The 16,933-nt window shown below is 37.3% G+C and overlaps 1 protein-coding gene across 1 annotated transcript in view; it reads left to right on the top strand.

Moving 5' to 3' along the window:
* The window catches only part of dtr (defective transmitter release), a 675,513-nt gene that overhangs the window by 595,351 nt on the left and 63,229 nt on the right, over nt 1–16,933 (top strand). The window contains exon 9 of the mRNA XM_090385868.1: nt 41–3,239. Coding sequence (XP_090241994.1) covers nt 41–3,239 — 3,199 coding nt within the window. The remainder of the gene's footprint in view (nt 1–40; nt 3,240–16,933) is intronic.

Raw genomic sequence — 16,933 nt, 5'->3', positions numbered from 1 at the left:
ATGATTCTCACATAGCTTAACTTTTTTTTTTTTAATCCAGCTGTTTTAGCCCTGAAAAATTCTAAAAAGAAGTTAACAAGCAAACTTACTGATGATGGAAGAGATGTTTCCCACGTATCTAGTACAGACAGTAGTTATGATTCCTTGTCATCAGAAGAGCCTAATGATTATAAAGAGAAGAGATCATTTATGCCTTTACTGCATCAAGCCAAAGAATTTGAAGGTGGACAAACTGTAAATAGTGAATTTGAAAGTAACATTCCCCTATGCTTGCAAAATGAAACCCAAAATATGTTAATGGATGGAAAAGATAATCAGAAATCAATTAATCAAAATGCACTAAGTGATACAAAAAGAGTACACACTTTAGGAGATACAATTTGTAAACCTTCTGAGAAAGATGAAAGTTATATTAGTGCATCCAGAAAAACTTCAGTTACTGATTATGATATTTTGTTATCAAAGAAATTTGGTGACTCTAAAGAAAAATACCAACATGTGCATTCTGCATATCAGGAAAAAAGTAAAGAGACAGAGGACATTACAAATTCTGCTAACATAAAATTCTCTCCGACTGAAGAAGTTTCTGTCAAAAATAATGATAAGGAAAACACTGCTGGGATTTTATGCTTTAAGAAACGTATGATAAATCTGAAGAGAGAAACATGCCATGAATTAAAAATTGATAATGTTTTTAGTGAGAGCAAGGAAAAGAATGCTTGCTTAGAAGCTTCAAATTCCAATCCTGTAAATAAAGAGCATGTAGATGAAAATGCACTGTTTAAAAAAAGTAGTGTAGAAAGTATGGTACACATTCCAGTTTCAAAAAATTCCAATCCTTTAAATAAAGAGCATGTAGATGAAAATGCACTGTTTAAAAAAAGTAATGTAGAACGTATGGTACACATTCCAGTTTCAAAAAAAGTTAAATTGAAGGAAGAAATGAAAGAAAAAGAAAAATTTAAAATCAAATACCAAAGTTCTTCTGAAGGGAATACAAAAGCTCCCGCAGAAAGTGCACTATTTGAAACAACTGGCGAACAAGATATGATGCATGTTCCAATTTCAAAAATATTTGAACTGAAGGAAGATGATAAAGGACAAAAAAAATTTCTAGCAGCCTCTGATGAAAATATCAATGCTTCTAGTAATAAAAAAGAATTTAATTGGGTAGAATTGGGTCATAACTCAGAGTCACAGAAAATTTTAAATAAATTTCATAAACAGAAGAAATCAAGTTTGAGCACTCAAGTATCAAATATAATTGGGAACCTTGGAGATTGTAATGTAAAAGAAGAAATGACAGAAACACTGGTTTCCTCTTTGAACAACATGCAGTGTACAGAAATTATTGGAAATACAGAAGATGAATACAACACAAAGGAAATAAAGTCTACATTTGTAGATAAAGAATGTGAAGTAAGTGACATTAATGGGAATAGTAAAGAAAAAGAGATGAAAGTAATAAAAATAGCAGCTGTTTCTTTTAATGTTGCTGAAGAAAATCATAAATTGGAAAAAGCATATATAAGTGTTCTGGAGCAAATGTATATCAGGAAGATGTCTAATCAAGAGAAAAAAAATACTGGTAGTATTCCATATTTAAATACACATGAGACACAAGATGAGGGGAGTAGAGCAAATGATGGAGAACACATTTCATTGTTAAAGTTAAAAGGAGCAATTACTATGCCTGTAAAGCAAGGCTGTATAAAAGATCTTTCCAGTGGTAAAAAGTCTTTTAAGGACATTTATCAAATTAACATTATTCAACAGCAAAATAAAAGCAAAAAGAACTTAAAAAAGAGGAGTCAGTTTCCTTATTTCAACAACTTTCTTTACAGAAATGTCAACAGTGATTTGAAAGATAAAATCAGATATGCCCCAAAATTGTCTGATATTGCATTGCATGAGAAAAACAAAGACATGACAGAAGAAGAAGAAGAAAATTATTTGAAAATTGAAATTTATGAAGAACTTGAAATTCAGGGAGAAAACAATTTGGACATCACTCACATAGATTTAAAAGAAACCTCCATTGAAAGCATAAAATGTGCATGTATTGTCTATAATATCAAAGATGGTGAATTTAATTTTAGCAAGAACAAAATTAATCACATAAAACATGAAATTACAAAAAAATCTTTAGGCAAAAGAAAAATTATGTTGGACAGTGAAAATTCAACAGATCTTACATTGCAAAAGAAAATGAAAGAAGAAATAGATAAAGCTTATCTATTTGAAAATAATATATCATTAAAAACTACTGCTATTTTTGAAGAATCAAATTTAAAGTATTATGATTTAACTAAAGAAGGAGCATTTCATACACAAATTATTAAAGAAATTAACAGTGATGGAGGAATTTTGTTGAAAAATCATGAGTGTGTAAAATCTTTTAAAACTGTTACAACCACCCCTTTTTTGACAATTCAAGAGCAAAGAATTTTACTACTATCAGAAAGTAATGAGACCTCATTTTTAAAAGAAGAAATATCAGAAAATTACACAGATTATCCCCAGGATTATTTAAAGAATACTGATTACATTTGTTTTGATGAAATCCTAGGAAGTCAGTTTAAAGAAATAATGTCAAGTTTAGTTGAAATAAAAAGTATTGACAAGAAAAAAATAAACAAACAGAAACAAAAAAAAATTAACGAACTTCCTGAGCAAATAACAGAAGAGTTGATAGTACAGAAAAACATGAATAGCGGTGAATCCAACTTGCTGATTAATAGAAGCAGTTATATAGTAGAAAATACTGAGAAAACCATAGGACCAATTTTAGTTGAAAAAGGATGTGACGATATTATTTCTTTTAAAAACAATAAACAAAAGGAATGTAATAACTGTGAAGCAGAATTAGTGGTGCCTGCAAATCTGCAATGTATAGAAGAAATTCTGTTAGAATATTGTCTTTCATTTCTTAGTAATATTCAGCCTCATTTAGAGTATTGTCTTTTATTTCCTAGCAATATTAATCTAAAGCACATTACTGCGAAAGGAATTATCTTCGTAGTTTATAAAGGAATGATGGATTATTTGATATCAGTAGAAAAGTCATATAAGAACATTACATCAATAAGGGAAGTATGTGTACCAACTGCTACTGTTGCTAAATATATATGGAATTTTAATGAAATACAAAGTGGATTTTTGGCAAAACATGAATTAATCAATACAGAAAAGCAGTTAAAATTGGCATCCATAGAGATATTAGATGAACCCAATACAAGGTAGGTTTGTCAGTTTATTGATATCTGTTATACATATTTTAAATATAAGGTATTAATTTCAAAAATTTAATTGTGTGAATAAAGATTTTAAGGGACAGCTCACAATAGTTATAATATTTATGGGGTTAATTATATATATACAGCACAGTTGTGGTAATGCAAACTGATTGGGCAGGGTTAAGTGTTTGGAATAGGTTAATAACGTGAAATCACATTAAGTATACATAAGCATACCTGCACTGTCTGGTGATATTATTGCTAATTAGAATCGCTGTTTAATTGAATTAAACTTCTATCCACAAATGTGATCACAATTGACCGGCGCTTACTACATATTGTATAGTGAATGGTACTTTACTATGGTGAGTCTATCGTAATGTGATTTGATTGTACAGTGAGCCAATTGTTGAGCTGGTCCATTGTATTTTTAACTATTTATGTGAAACTATTGGGGCAGACACTTAATTGGGCCAAAATGCACTAGTCTTGATGTGTCACAAATAATCGGAATCGACTGTGTATGTATTTCAGTGTTGAATATTATCTCTGAGTTACGTTATATGATTTACTTATCCCCTGTCAACTTATATGTATTAATTTATGTTGTTAAAAAACTAGGTCGCTATATTTATTTAGTTAAAAAAGTACAATTCAGTAAGAATAATAAATTTTACTTATTAATTGATACTACTCTACTCGCTATCTAGTTTTCCGTTAAACCTTACACTAGCTAGTTCGGTGCACACGTATCATATAACAATGGCGGAACGGTAAATCTACAGACATGAGGTATTATTTACTTTCCAAATTGCGCTATCTAAATTCAAAATAAACCACACCGCTTAACTAGGTCTATAAGCTACTTATAGAAAATAATTTAATCTAACAATTAAGTCAATAAAGCGGCTAAATATAATTTAAAACTTAGCATTCGCAGGAGCTGCAAAACTTGTCCAACATGTGGATTAGATACCCTTACCGATACTAAGTAATAACCTACAAAATCTCTATCTAAATTCAAATTAAATTAAAGCATTGTTACTAGGAATATGAAGCAACTTTAAAAAATAAATTAATATGCCAATTTAAGTCAATAAAAAAGCAAAAACTTCTCTATTAGCTGGAGCCGTAGAAACTTCGCCTGTTCACGTGTACTCGCACACCCACAGTATGTAATCTCATACCCACCAAGTCGTTGACAGGGAATATCAGAACGGGACATATGCACAAGTACCACCTCTGAGGTGAAAGGAATCATACAGCGAATAATTTGGGCAACTGAGATGAGCAGTAGTTGAATCAACCGATAACTGAGATTTTGTCAGAAAAAGTACATGGGGTTTGGCAGATTGCAAGTGGAAATAGACATCACTGAGATTAGAATTGAGACCACGTATATTTGCAAAATGAATTAGGTAGTGTTTGAGAGGTTTAGATCTTTTTGCAGATAAGCTTATTCTATTAGTTTCACAATTCATGGTGTATTGAATAGCAAGAAAAAGTGGGGGGACATGCTTTATGAAGTAATGAAATTTTTGTATATGGTGTATACATGGTAAGAATATACCCAGATCCTCGACATAACGGGGCCTCGACAATGCCCCCCATCCCCGCATACACACTACTTGCACTCCCTCCAGTCACTATCTGGCAGAGTAGATGTAGCAAGATTATAGACTAGCTGATCCGGAAGCCCCTAAAGAGTTACCAATAGGTTCAGTCCATTGTATTTTTAGTCCAGTGTACTAACTAGCGGACGGCCTGCGAACACTGTTTTAGAGCTGTACTCTCGAAATGTAAGGAGGATTGGATCTATTCATGATGTTCATCATAACCTCAAAAGTCATCAGTACTGCATGATGGAGGAGATGGGGAAGGGTTGACCGGAACTTAGCTCTGGAGATTAAACATGGGTTCCACAACTTCAAGCCTCCAATAAGCAAAGTTGTGGTATTGCACCCATTGATGAGAGTCATCTACCACCTAGTATTGCCTTGTAACACAGAGGGGGTGGCATTCCTCCATGTGGTGTGGGTGCCACACCTCGACCCCTGCTTACATTGGTTCACACCTGGGTGATTACCCACTGTGGTTGTGCATGGAGGTTATACCCAGGATTACTAACAGTCCCACCATCATGAAGGTGCATGCAGAGGATTTGGCTGTCACAGACCATCCAGACTTCATCGAAATTGGGTCCACTTGACTTGAATGTCACCTGAATATTAGTTCCATCAGCGTTTTAGACATCCAGGTAGCAAGTACAACTTGTTTGTCATATCCGAGAGAATGGCTGTGACAATATCACAGACTAATGGTTGAAAGCACACTATACTGGTAAATATTCCTGTGAGTTTTTAATATAAAATCCATATGTTGATTCATGATTTTGAAGTTGACATAATGATGGACATAATGGCAAAATCCAATCTACCTTATATTTTGAGGGTACAGTTCAAAAATGGTGTTCATAGGCTGGCTCGAAGACAGTCCATAGGACTGAACAAACTGGTAATGCCTAGGAGACATCTGGATCAGCTAGTGTATACACTCGCTGCCTCTTCTCTGCCAGATAGAGACTAGAGGGAGCCCAAGTAGTGTATATTCTGGGGGGAGCATTGTTGAGGTCATATTAGCATTAGCATTAGCAGAGGCATATGATGCAAGAAAGCAAGCTTATTCAGCATCAGCCAAAAAAAACAAAAAAAAAAAAAAAAACCCACTCCCATTTCACCCCTCCGTTCATTCGAAATACCTGTCCAGTTGAGCTTTAAATTTGTTTAGGCTATCAACTTCAACAACCAGTGATGGAAGTCGGTTCCACCAACCAACCACCCGCTGGCCAAAGGCAAATTTCCGCACATCTATCCGACATCCGTCCTTCCTCAATTTGAATTTATGCCCTCTGAGGTGATTATTCTGAGAAAGATGAAGAATCCCATTGGCATTGAGCATGCTCAAACCATTCAAAGCCTTATACACCTCTATCAGATCACCTCGCCGGTGCCTAGTCTCCAGACTCTGTAATTTGCAAAACTTAAGCCTTTCTTCGTAAGAGCAACCCTTTGTTCCATTTACTAATCTTGTTGCCCTTCTCTGTACCCGTTCCAGCAGCTCTACATCCTTCTTGAAATGAGGCCTCCAGACCTGTATACAGTACTCAAGATGTGGCCTTACCATTGCCTTATACAAGGGAATAATCACCTCCTTATCCCTGCTAGAAAAATTCCTGTATATCATTGACAAGACACCATGAGCTACTCTTGCAGCTTGTCTGCACTGCTCAGAGAACTTCATATCTGCCTGCACAATTACCCCCAGGTCCTTTTCATTCTCCACCACTGTCAGTGTAGTACCGCAGAGTTGATATGTTGCTCTGGGGTTACTGTTTCCCATATGCAGCACTTTACATTTGTCGATGTTAAACCTCATTTGCCACCTCTCAGCCCATCTGTTCAACCTGTCCAGATCCTGTTGCAGCAGCATAGTGTCAGTATTGTCCTTAACGACCCTGCCAACCTTTGTATCATCTGCAAACTTGGACATTAAACTTGATACCCCATCATCAATATCATTCATAAACACCGAAAACAACAACGGACCCAACACTGAACCTTGAGGAACTCCACTAATAACATTAGTCCACGTTGAGCAGTGTCCATTGATTACCACTCTCTGTCTTCTGCCACTCAACCATCCCCTTATCCATAGCAGCAATTTGCCTCCAATGCCACACTGCTCCAATTTGTGCAGCAGTCTTCCATGTGCAACAGTATCAAAAGCCTTTCTAAGATCCAAATATATAATATCAAAGTTATTCCCTGCATCCAGTTCTTTTGTGACTACATCATAGTATCCAATCAAATTGGTCAGGCAAGACCTGCCCTTAACAAAACCATGCTGCGTCTGAGCTATAACTGAATTCTTGTCTAGATGATCCTGCAGTGCTTCTTTAACCAGTGCCTCCATTAATTTACCTGGAACAGAAGTTAAACTAACAGGTCTATAATTACTTGTGTCAGCCTTTGAACCTCCTTTGTGAATTGGGGTCACATTTGCACATCTCCAGTCCATAGGTACCTCCCCTGAGTCCAAGGAAGCTCTCATAATTATGGCTAAGGGTTTGCTTACTTCCTTTGCTGCCTCCTTTAATATAACTGGATAGATCCCATCCACTCCAGGTGTTTTTTTTATGTTTATTATCAACAATTTCTCCTCCACTTTCCTCTCAGTTATTACAAAATCATCCAGCTCACTGCCAATGTTTACTTTACCTACATCATTCTCCTTCCTGAATAACTCCTCATGCGTGAATGTAGATGCAAAATACTCGTTTAGATTGTTAGCCACCTGAGCAGGATCCTCAACTGTTGAACCATCAATATCCAGTGGACCAATCTGATTCATCCCTTTCCTTTTCGAGTTCAAGTATGTAAAGAACTCTTTTCTGTTTTTCTTTGCATCCTTTGCCAAGGATTTTTCATAGTCTGCCTTTGCCTGCCTAATCTCCTTTGTGACTTGGTTACAGACCAACTTATATCTATCATAGGCTTCCATGTCACCCATTAATTTGTATGTATCCCATGCATTTTTCTTCTCTGCCACATGTCTCATTAGTTCGTCTGACAACCATTTAGGCCTAAACCTTGAACAATATTTCTTAGTTGGTATGTAAAGCCTGGTAGCCTCCAAGATTAGTTCCTTGAATGCTTCCCATTTTGAGTTTGCTGTTGGTAACATCATCAGTTGGTCCCACTGTATAGAATTTAAATACTGTCTCAGACCATCATAGTCGCCTTTACGAAAACAAAAACCCTTTCCTTTACCTCTGATGGTAGTTACCTCCTTGAGTAAATCCCACTTCAACACACTGTGATCACTGCCACCTAGTGGTTCATTTATCTGCAGGTTCTTAATGCATGAGGAATCACTACTGATAATCAGATCAAGAGTATTACTCCCTCTTGTTGCCTCACGAACATGCTGATGTAGAAAACAATCATCCAATAAATCCACAAAAGCCTTGCTAGTGTGCGAGTGACCAACCCACAAATTCCAGTCAATATCTGGGAAATTAAAGTCCCCCATTATAAGACTCTCTGATTTACTGGCCCACTCTATTTCCCTGTACAATATCTTATTATACTCATCAGAGTCATTAGGCCTATAGCACACTCCTACTCTCAATTTTGATTTCCCTATGCTTATGTCACACCAAACTGACTCGACACTGCCCTGTCCATCGATGTCGACTGGCTTCACTTCCTTGGACTTTATGTGTTTCTTAATTAATAGCATAACCCCTCCTCCCCTCCTGTCTATCCTTTCTATACACATTGTATTCCCCAAATTCCAGTTCCGCATTACTTATATCTGTGTGACACCACGTCTCTGATATCCCAACAATATCTGCCTTTGATGTTTTGAGCAATACCTCAAATTCATCAAATTTATTTACCAAACTCCTAGCATTGGTGTACACGCAGGTATACATGCACCTGTTTCTATTCTTAGCTACCCTAACACAACCCATGTGTTTACTTGTACCGCAATGACTACCAGCAGTCTCTGAAATATCCTGCATCCTGTTTTTCAGACTTCTGCTCATTTCAATAGAAGCAGTGCAAGAATCACTTCCACCTCTGCCACTGGCTACTGTTAATCTATTAGTCCTTGTATCCCCCCCAACTAGCAGTTTTCCGACCCACCTAACACTGCCTCGACAGCATCAGCAAAAATTCTTGCACCCTTTCTATTTAAGTGTATCCCATCCCTGTAGAAGCAATCTCTCCTGTTAACAAGTACAGTCCAGGCTGAAAAAAATTCTACCCCTTGAGCCTTGCACAATCCCTCCAGGGCCGAATTGATCGACAAGGCTCTCATCATATACTCCCTCCTATCGTGTCTGGGCAGAATTGCAGACACTTTCAAGTTCAACCCTAATTCACGGCTTTTTTTCAACAGTGACCTGTACTTGCTAAGTAATTCCGCCGGTCTCCTACTCTTAATATCATTAGTGCCAACGTGTACAACTATATCACCTTTTGTGCCCTTAAAAGATGATATCCGCTCTACAACGTCATCAACCTTTGCCCCTGGCAGACATACCCTGGTCCTATTCCACCTATCCTTTTTACAAAGGATGTTCCCCGTTTCCCTGACAATAGAGTCACCAACAACTACTAGTTCCTGTGGGACCAGCGCATTCTGCCTAGGGGGCTGCTTCTGTGTTGCCTGATGACCAAGTGCAAGCTCTGGCGTTGATGTGGGCAGCTGAGAGCTTGATGGGCCCCTCAATTTATTTCCTTCGAGGGCATCCACCCTGTCCTTCAAGGTCTCATAAAGGCCCATAACAACGCTGAGTTGTCGCCTGATTTCCTTGCACTCCTTACATCGTGCACACACAAAGACATCCCCCTTGGCAGTATCATGTCCCGTACCCGACTGCTCCGCAAACATCAAGCAAACAGTGCATTTTAATAGACTGTGATTCAGAGGGCAACTGCCCCCCTCAGTTCTCCCCTGAACCACAGCACTCCCATTAGCTTGAGCCTTTTGCTTTGCTGCTCTGGTCAGAGTCATGATTCCGATTTAATTCAATAAAATTCAAAACAAAAATTAAATCCTTAAGTTATATCCCAAAACAGTTATGTTATATATATATTTTTTTCGGTATCTGGTGTTTTCTACGGGTTCCCTTTATACAACTTCCGTATCACGTGTACCACTATAGTTATGTATTAATTATTTGTTAGATTAAGTCGTTACATATATATATATATATATATATATATATATATAGAGTTAAAAGTACAATTTAATTGACAATAAAGTTTATCAAGATTAATAGATTTACTGATTAATTGGCAATATTATATTATGCACTATACGACACTAAGCTTATGCTATCGTGTAAAAATGGCGGGAATTCACGAACGGTATTTCTACGGACTCGTAAGTATTGATTAGCTTCCAAATCTCGCTATCTCAATTTAGAATAAACTAAGGATCCTGACTAGGTCTATAATCTACTTATAGAAGATAATTTGATATAACAGTTGGTTAATAAATCGACTAAATTTGGTTAAAAAAAAAAAAAAAAATTTGGTTTGTGACACGTGGATTTGATACCGTTACCGATACTAAGTAGTATCTACAACTAAGTAATAACATATTATGTCAAGGAGCTGGGTATATTTTTTCTGTGTGTGTACAACCTATCTAGAATTTCATTACTTCATACACCAGCAAGAAAGCAAGCTTTTGCAGCATCAGCCAAAAAAAAAAAAAAAAAAAAAACCCCGCCCATTTCAACTTCCACAACAAAAGATGGAAGTCTGTTCCACCAATCAACTATCAGCTGGCTGAAGGCAAATTTCCTCGCATCTATTCTACAACTGCCTTTCCTTAATTTGTCACTCAACCATCTGTGCCCCCTCAGGTTCTTAATCTGAGCAAGAGGAAGAATCCCATCAGCATTCAGCTTGCTCATCCCATTCAAGGCCTTATACACCTCAATCAGATTGTCTCGCAGATGTTTGCTCTCCAGGTGCTGCAATTTGCAGACTTATTATTAATATTAGCTATATGGTGCAAGGAAGCCTGAGGCTTATGTTGCACCATCCAAAAAAAAAATTCCAGAGTTATCCTGAGAGAGAGAGAGAGAGAGAGAGAGAGAGAGAGAGAGAGAGAGAGAGAGAGAGAGAGTCAAAAGTAGAAGGGAATCACCAAGAAAGAGAAGAATGATAATATCCAGCTCAGGACCCTGGGTGTACCAAGCCCAAACTCACGGATGTAAGCTTGTGGGGACATTTAAGCCTTTCTTCATAAGAGCATCCTTTTTTCCCCTTCACCAATCTTGTTGCCCTTCTTTGTACTCGTTCTAGCAACTCTACATCCTTCCTAAATTGAGGCCTCCTGATGGGCTTGGCACACCCAGGGTCCTGAGCTGGATATCATCATTCTTCTCTTTCTTGGTGATTCCTTTCTACTACTCTCTCTCTCAGGGTAATAGGGAATTTTTTTTTTTTTTTTGGCCGGTGCAGCATAAGCCTCAGGCTTCCTTGCACCATATAGCTAATAATAATAATAATAATTGCCTTGTATAACGGGATAATCACATCCCTGTCCCTGCTAGCAGAATTCTTATATATCATTGAAAAGACTCCATGACCTGCCCTGGCAGCCCATCTGCACTGCTCAGCGAACTTCATATTTGACTGCACGATTACCCCCCAGATCTTTTTCACTTTACACTTCCCTCACTGTAGTACCACGCAGTCGGTAGGTTTACAGGTATGCAATACTTTGCATTTGTCAATGATAAACTTCAGTTGCCACTTCTCAGCCCATTTGCCCAACTTATCTAGATAAAGTTGGAGCAGCATACTGTCTTTACTGTCATTAAAAACCCTGCTAACCTTTGTATCACCTGGAAACTTGGACATTAAACCTGATATACCTTAATCAATATCATTGATAAATATACAAAACAACAATGGGCCTAACACCGAACCCTGGGGAACTCCACTAATAACATTTGTCCACGAAGAGCAGTGTACATTGATTACCACCCTCTGTCGTCTCCCACTCAACCATCCCTTTATCCATTGTAGCAACTCACCCTTAATGCCATACGTTTCCAATTTGTACAGCAGTCTTCCATGTGCAACAGTATCAAAAGCTTTCCTGAAATCCAAGTATATGATATCAAAATTATTTTTGGCATTCAGTTCCTTTGTGACCACATTATAGTATCCAATAAAATTGGTCAGACAAGACCTCCCTTTAACAAACCCATGCTGTGTCTTAACTATTACTGCAGTCTTGTATAGATGATCCTGAAATGCTTCTTTAACCAGTGATACCGTTATCATTATTTTGAGTACTCCTTGAGTACTGCGTACAGGTCTGGAGGCCTCAATTTAGGAAGGATGTAGATTTGCTTGAGCATGTACAGAGAAGGGCAACAAGATTGGTGAGGGAAATGAAGGGATCCTCTTACCAAGAGAGGCTTAAGTTCTGCAAATTGCAATGGCTGGAGACTAGGCACCTGCCTGGTGATCTGATTGAGGTGTATAAGGCCTTGAATGGGTTGATCATGCTGAATTCTGATGGGATTCTTCCACTTGTTCAGATTACAAACCTAAGGGGGCATAAATTCAAATTAAGGAAAGACAGATGTAGAATAGATGTGTGGAAATTTGCCTTTAGCCAGTGGGTGGTTAATTGCTGGAACAGACTTCCATCTGTCGTTGTGGAAGTTGGTAGGTTGAATAAATTTAAGGAAGAACTGGATAGGCATTTCGAGGGAATGGTGTGATTTTTTTTTTTTTTTTTTTGTTTTTGGCTGATGCTGCATAAGTTTTCTTGCATCACATGAAAGTTCTGGCACTCCTGTCATTCAATAACTCCTCATGTGTGAATGTAGATGCAAAATACACATTCAGTTTATCAGCTACCTGAGCATGATCAGTAATTGTCAACCCATCTATGTTATGTGGTCCAATGTGATTCATCCCTCTCCTTCTAGAGTTTACATAAGTAAAGGACTCTTTGCTGTCTTTCTTTGCATCCTTTTCCTAGGATTTCTCATAATCTGCCTTCGCCTGTCTAACCTCCTTTGTGACTTGATTACAGACTAGATTATATCTGCCATAGGCTTCTGTGTCACCTAATACTTTATATGCATCCCATACATGTTTCTTCTCTGCCACGAGCCTCATTAGTTCATCTGACATCCACTTAGGCCTAAACCTTGAACAGCATTTCTTAGTTGGAATGAAAAGCCTAGTAGCCTCCAAAATTAAGTCCCTGAAGGCTTCCCATTTAGAATTCAACGTTGGTAACATTATCAGTTGATCCCATTGTACAGAATTTAAAAACTGTCTGAGACCCCTGTAGTCACCTTTACGAAAGCAATAGCCCTTCCCTTTAGCCTTGATAGTAGTTACATCTTTAAGTAATTTCGACATCAGTACATTGTGATCACTGTCATGCAATGGTTCTTTTACCTGCAAATTCTTAATGCATGAATAATCACTGCTGATAATCAGATCAAGAGTATTACTCGCTCTGGTTGCCTCTTGAACATGTTGCTGTAGAAAACAGTCATCCAATAAATCCACAAAAGTCTTGCAATATTTGCCTTTGATGTCTTGACTAGCAGTTCAAGCTCATCAAATTTATTAACTATACTCCTAGCATTGGTGTACATGCAAGTATACATGCACCTGTTTCTACTCTTAGTTACCCTAACACAGCCCATGTATTTATATGTTCCACAATGACTCCCAGCAGTCCTGGAAATCTCCATTGCCTTGCTTTCCAGACTCTCGCTCGTTCTAATAGTCAAACTAATAGAACAAACTTAACTGTGAAAAGATCAAAACCTCCCAAAAATATCCTCATTCATTTTACAAATATAAAAGATCTGAGTTCCAATCTCAGTGATGTCCATTGCCACCTGCAATCTGCCAAGCCTCACTTACTTTTTTCTGACAGAATCCCAATTACTGGTTTCTTCAACCACTGCTCATCTCAGTTGCACTATGTATGATTGCTTTTGCTCTGAAGGTGGTAATACTTGTGCATATGTTTGCTCTGATATTTCCTATCAGAGACTTGCTAATTTGGAATCTCCTCTTTTAGCATTAGCATTAGTAGAGGCATTTGATGCAAGAAAGCAAGCTTATGCAGCATCAGCCAAAAAAAAAAAAACCACTCCCACTTCACCCCTCTGTTCGTTCAAAATACCTGTCCAGCTGAGCCTTAAACTTATTTAGGCTATCAACTTCCACGACAAGGGATGGAAGTCTGTTCCACCAACCAACCACTCGCTGGCTAAAGGCAAATTTCTGCACGTCTATCCTACATCTGTCTTTCCTCAATTTGAATTTATGCCTCTCAGGTAATTATTCTGAGCGAGAGGAAGAATCCCATCAGCATTGAGCATGCTCAAACCATTCAATGCTTTATACACCTCTATCAGATCACCTCGCTGGTGCCTAGTCTCTAGACACTGTAATTTGCAAATCTTAAGCCTTTCTTCGTAAGAGCACCCCTTTGTTCCATTCACTAATCTTGTTGCCCTTCTCTGTACTCGTTCCAGCAGCTCTACATCCTTCTTGAAATGAGGCCTCCAGGCCTGTATACAGTACTCTAGGTGTGGCCTGACCATTGCCTTATACAAGGGAATAATCACCTCCTTATCCCTGAGATTTCTTTCTTCTCTGGTCGTAAAATCTCTCTACCTCATTCTGTCAAAATCATCTGCTGCCTCTATCATTCTCCCAAATCCACTAATCACTTGGAAACTTCTAATTTCCTTTGAATTTTGACTTTCATATATAGTCCTACATGAATAGGAATTTCTACAGTCCTACATGAATAGGGATTCATATACATTCCTACATGAATAGGGATTCATATACAGTCGTACATGTATTATCCTGAACAGTGTAGACAGGCTGCTAGGATAGTGCATACGGTTCTATCAATGAAATACACAAATTACGTAAGCAGGGACAAGGAGGTGATTATTGTTTTCTTCACTGCTCCTACCATTAATATCTAATATCTAGATCACCTTCACATAATGTCACAGCTAATGGAGAAAGAAAATGAATATAAAACGCCATTATGCCTGCCTAGCATTTGTGGATTTTTAAAAGCATTTGACTCCATAAAGCTTAAGGCAATGTTTCGTGCACTGCCAAGGCATGGACATCCCATACATTAGGATTTTGAAGAAAATTTGAGCACACTACCTCCTTTATTAGACTAGACAAAGACAGTAGCACATTTAAAATTGAGAAAGGAATTCAACAAGGACACACAATATCTGCAAAATTGTTTACTGCTGCCCTTGAAGAAGCCTTCAAAAGATTGGACTGTTCTCAGAAAGGAGTCAATGTGAATGGAGAGTATGTAAACCATTTACAATTTGCAGATGACACTGTGATCATAAGCTATGATCCTGAAGAATTAGAGAAAAATCTTAATTAGTTAATTAGTCCAAAATCCTTATTAGTTAATAAGGATTTTGGACTAAACATGAATCCACCTTTACAATTTCTGCTGCTTCAATAATTATTTCCCTTTCTGAGGCATACTTGTTCATCATTACTTTTGTTTTAGCCATATTCATGTTTAGTCCAAAATCCTTATTAACTAATAAGGATTTTGGACTAATTAACTAATTAAGATTTTCCTCTAATTCTTCAGGATCATAGCTTATGATCACAATCTTGGATAACTCATTAGCTCTAATAATAATAAATGGCTGGAAGTCAAGAGAAGAATAAATTTCAGATGGGTAGCATTCAGGAAATGTAGTCACATACTGAGGAGCAATATCTGGATTTTTTCTGAAATGTAAAATAATGAACCAATATATATTCCCCACCATAAATTATGGAAGTGAAACTTGGGTACTTAACAAAAGAATGGAAGAGAAGCTGAAAACTACACAGAGAAGAATATTAGGAATCAGACTGTTGGATAAGAAGAGAAACACACAGAGTAGGCAGCAAACTAAGTAAAGGACATTCTTATCAAAACTAAAGAACTGAAATGGACTTGTGCAGGACACACAGCTAGAAGACATGATGGCAGATGGACTAAGAAAATAACAATATGGTACCCAAAAGAAAACCAGGAAGACAGTAATGGAAATGGACAAATGAAATTCAAGAGTGTGGGCAGTAAATGGATTGCCATTGCACAAAACAGAAGGAACTGGAAAGTTGCTGGAGAATCCTTCATTCTGCTGTAGATTGAATGGATGATGATGATGATACCATCTCTGCTGTTAGTAATGCTAACACAGCTTATGCTTGTCCCATGAGAACTCCCCATGTCCAAAAAGAAGTAGTGCAAGAATCACTTTCACCTCTGCTTGTGGCTGTTGTTAATTTGTTAGTTTGTATATCCCACACCATGCTAACAATTTTCGGCCTCTTCTCAAGCATTGTCTTAGTACTATCAGAAAATTTTCTTGCACCCCTTCAATTCAAGTATGTCTTATCCATATAAAAACAGTTTTTCCTATTAATAAGTACAGACCATGCTGAAAAAATTTCTACTCCAAACTCTTTCCAAGGCCGAATTTATTGACAAGACTCTCATCAAATACCCTGCTCAGATACATGTCTGAGCAGAGTTGCAGACACTTTCAAATTTAATCCTAGGGTTTAATCATATTGTTTAATCAAATTTTAATTCTAGTATTTTAAAGGAGTTTTTATAATGGAAATTATACAAATATTAGTTGTATTATTTTATGTTTAAGACTTTGGTTGTTTAGTTTAACATTTACTATTATAGTAGTAGTAATGACAATGATGCAAGAAAGCAAACTTATATAGCATCAGCCAAAAAAAAAAAAAAAAATTACTTGAATTTATTCAACCCATCCACTTCCACAAAAACGGATGGAAGTCTGTTCCAACAGTCAATCACCTGCTGGCTGATCTATCCTGCAACCATCCTTCCTCAACTTGAATTTATGCTCGTGTAGTCTCAGCAAATGAAGACTGCCATTAATATTCAGCTTTTGCAATCTTGAATGGATATTCAAGACTTTAAACACCTCACTCAGATCTCCCTACATGTGACTAGTCTCAAGATGCCGAAATTTGCAGCGTGCTCTTACCTTTATAGGTAAGAACACTCTTTTGTCCCCTTTACCAATC

This window comes from Mastigoproctus giganteus, chromosome 12 (assembly GCF_048544385.1).
Source record: "Mastigoproctus giganteus isolate SK-2022 chromosome 12, ASM4854438v1, whole genome shotgun sequence".
Taxonomy (NCBI): domain Eukaryota; kingdom Metazoa; phylum Arthropoda; class Arachnida; order Uropygi; family Thelyphonidae; genus Mastigoproctus; species Mastigoproctus giganteus.
The sequence above is the reverse complement of the archived record's forward strand: the minus strand, read 5'-3'. Positions and strand labels throughout refer to the sequence as shown.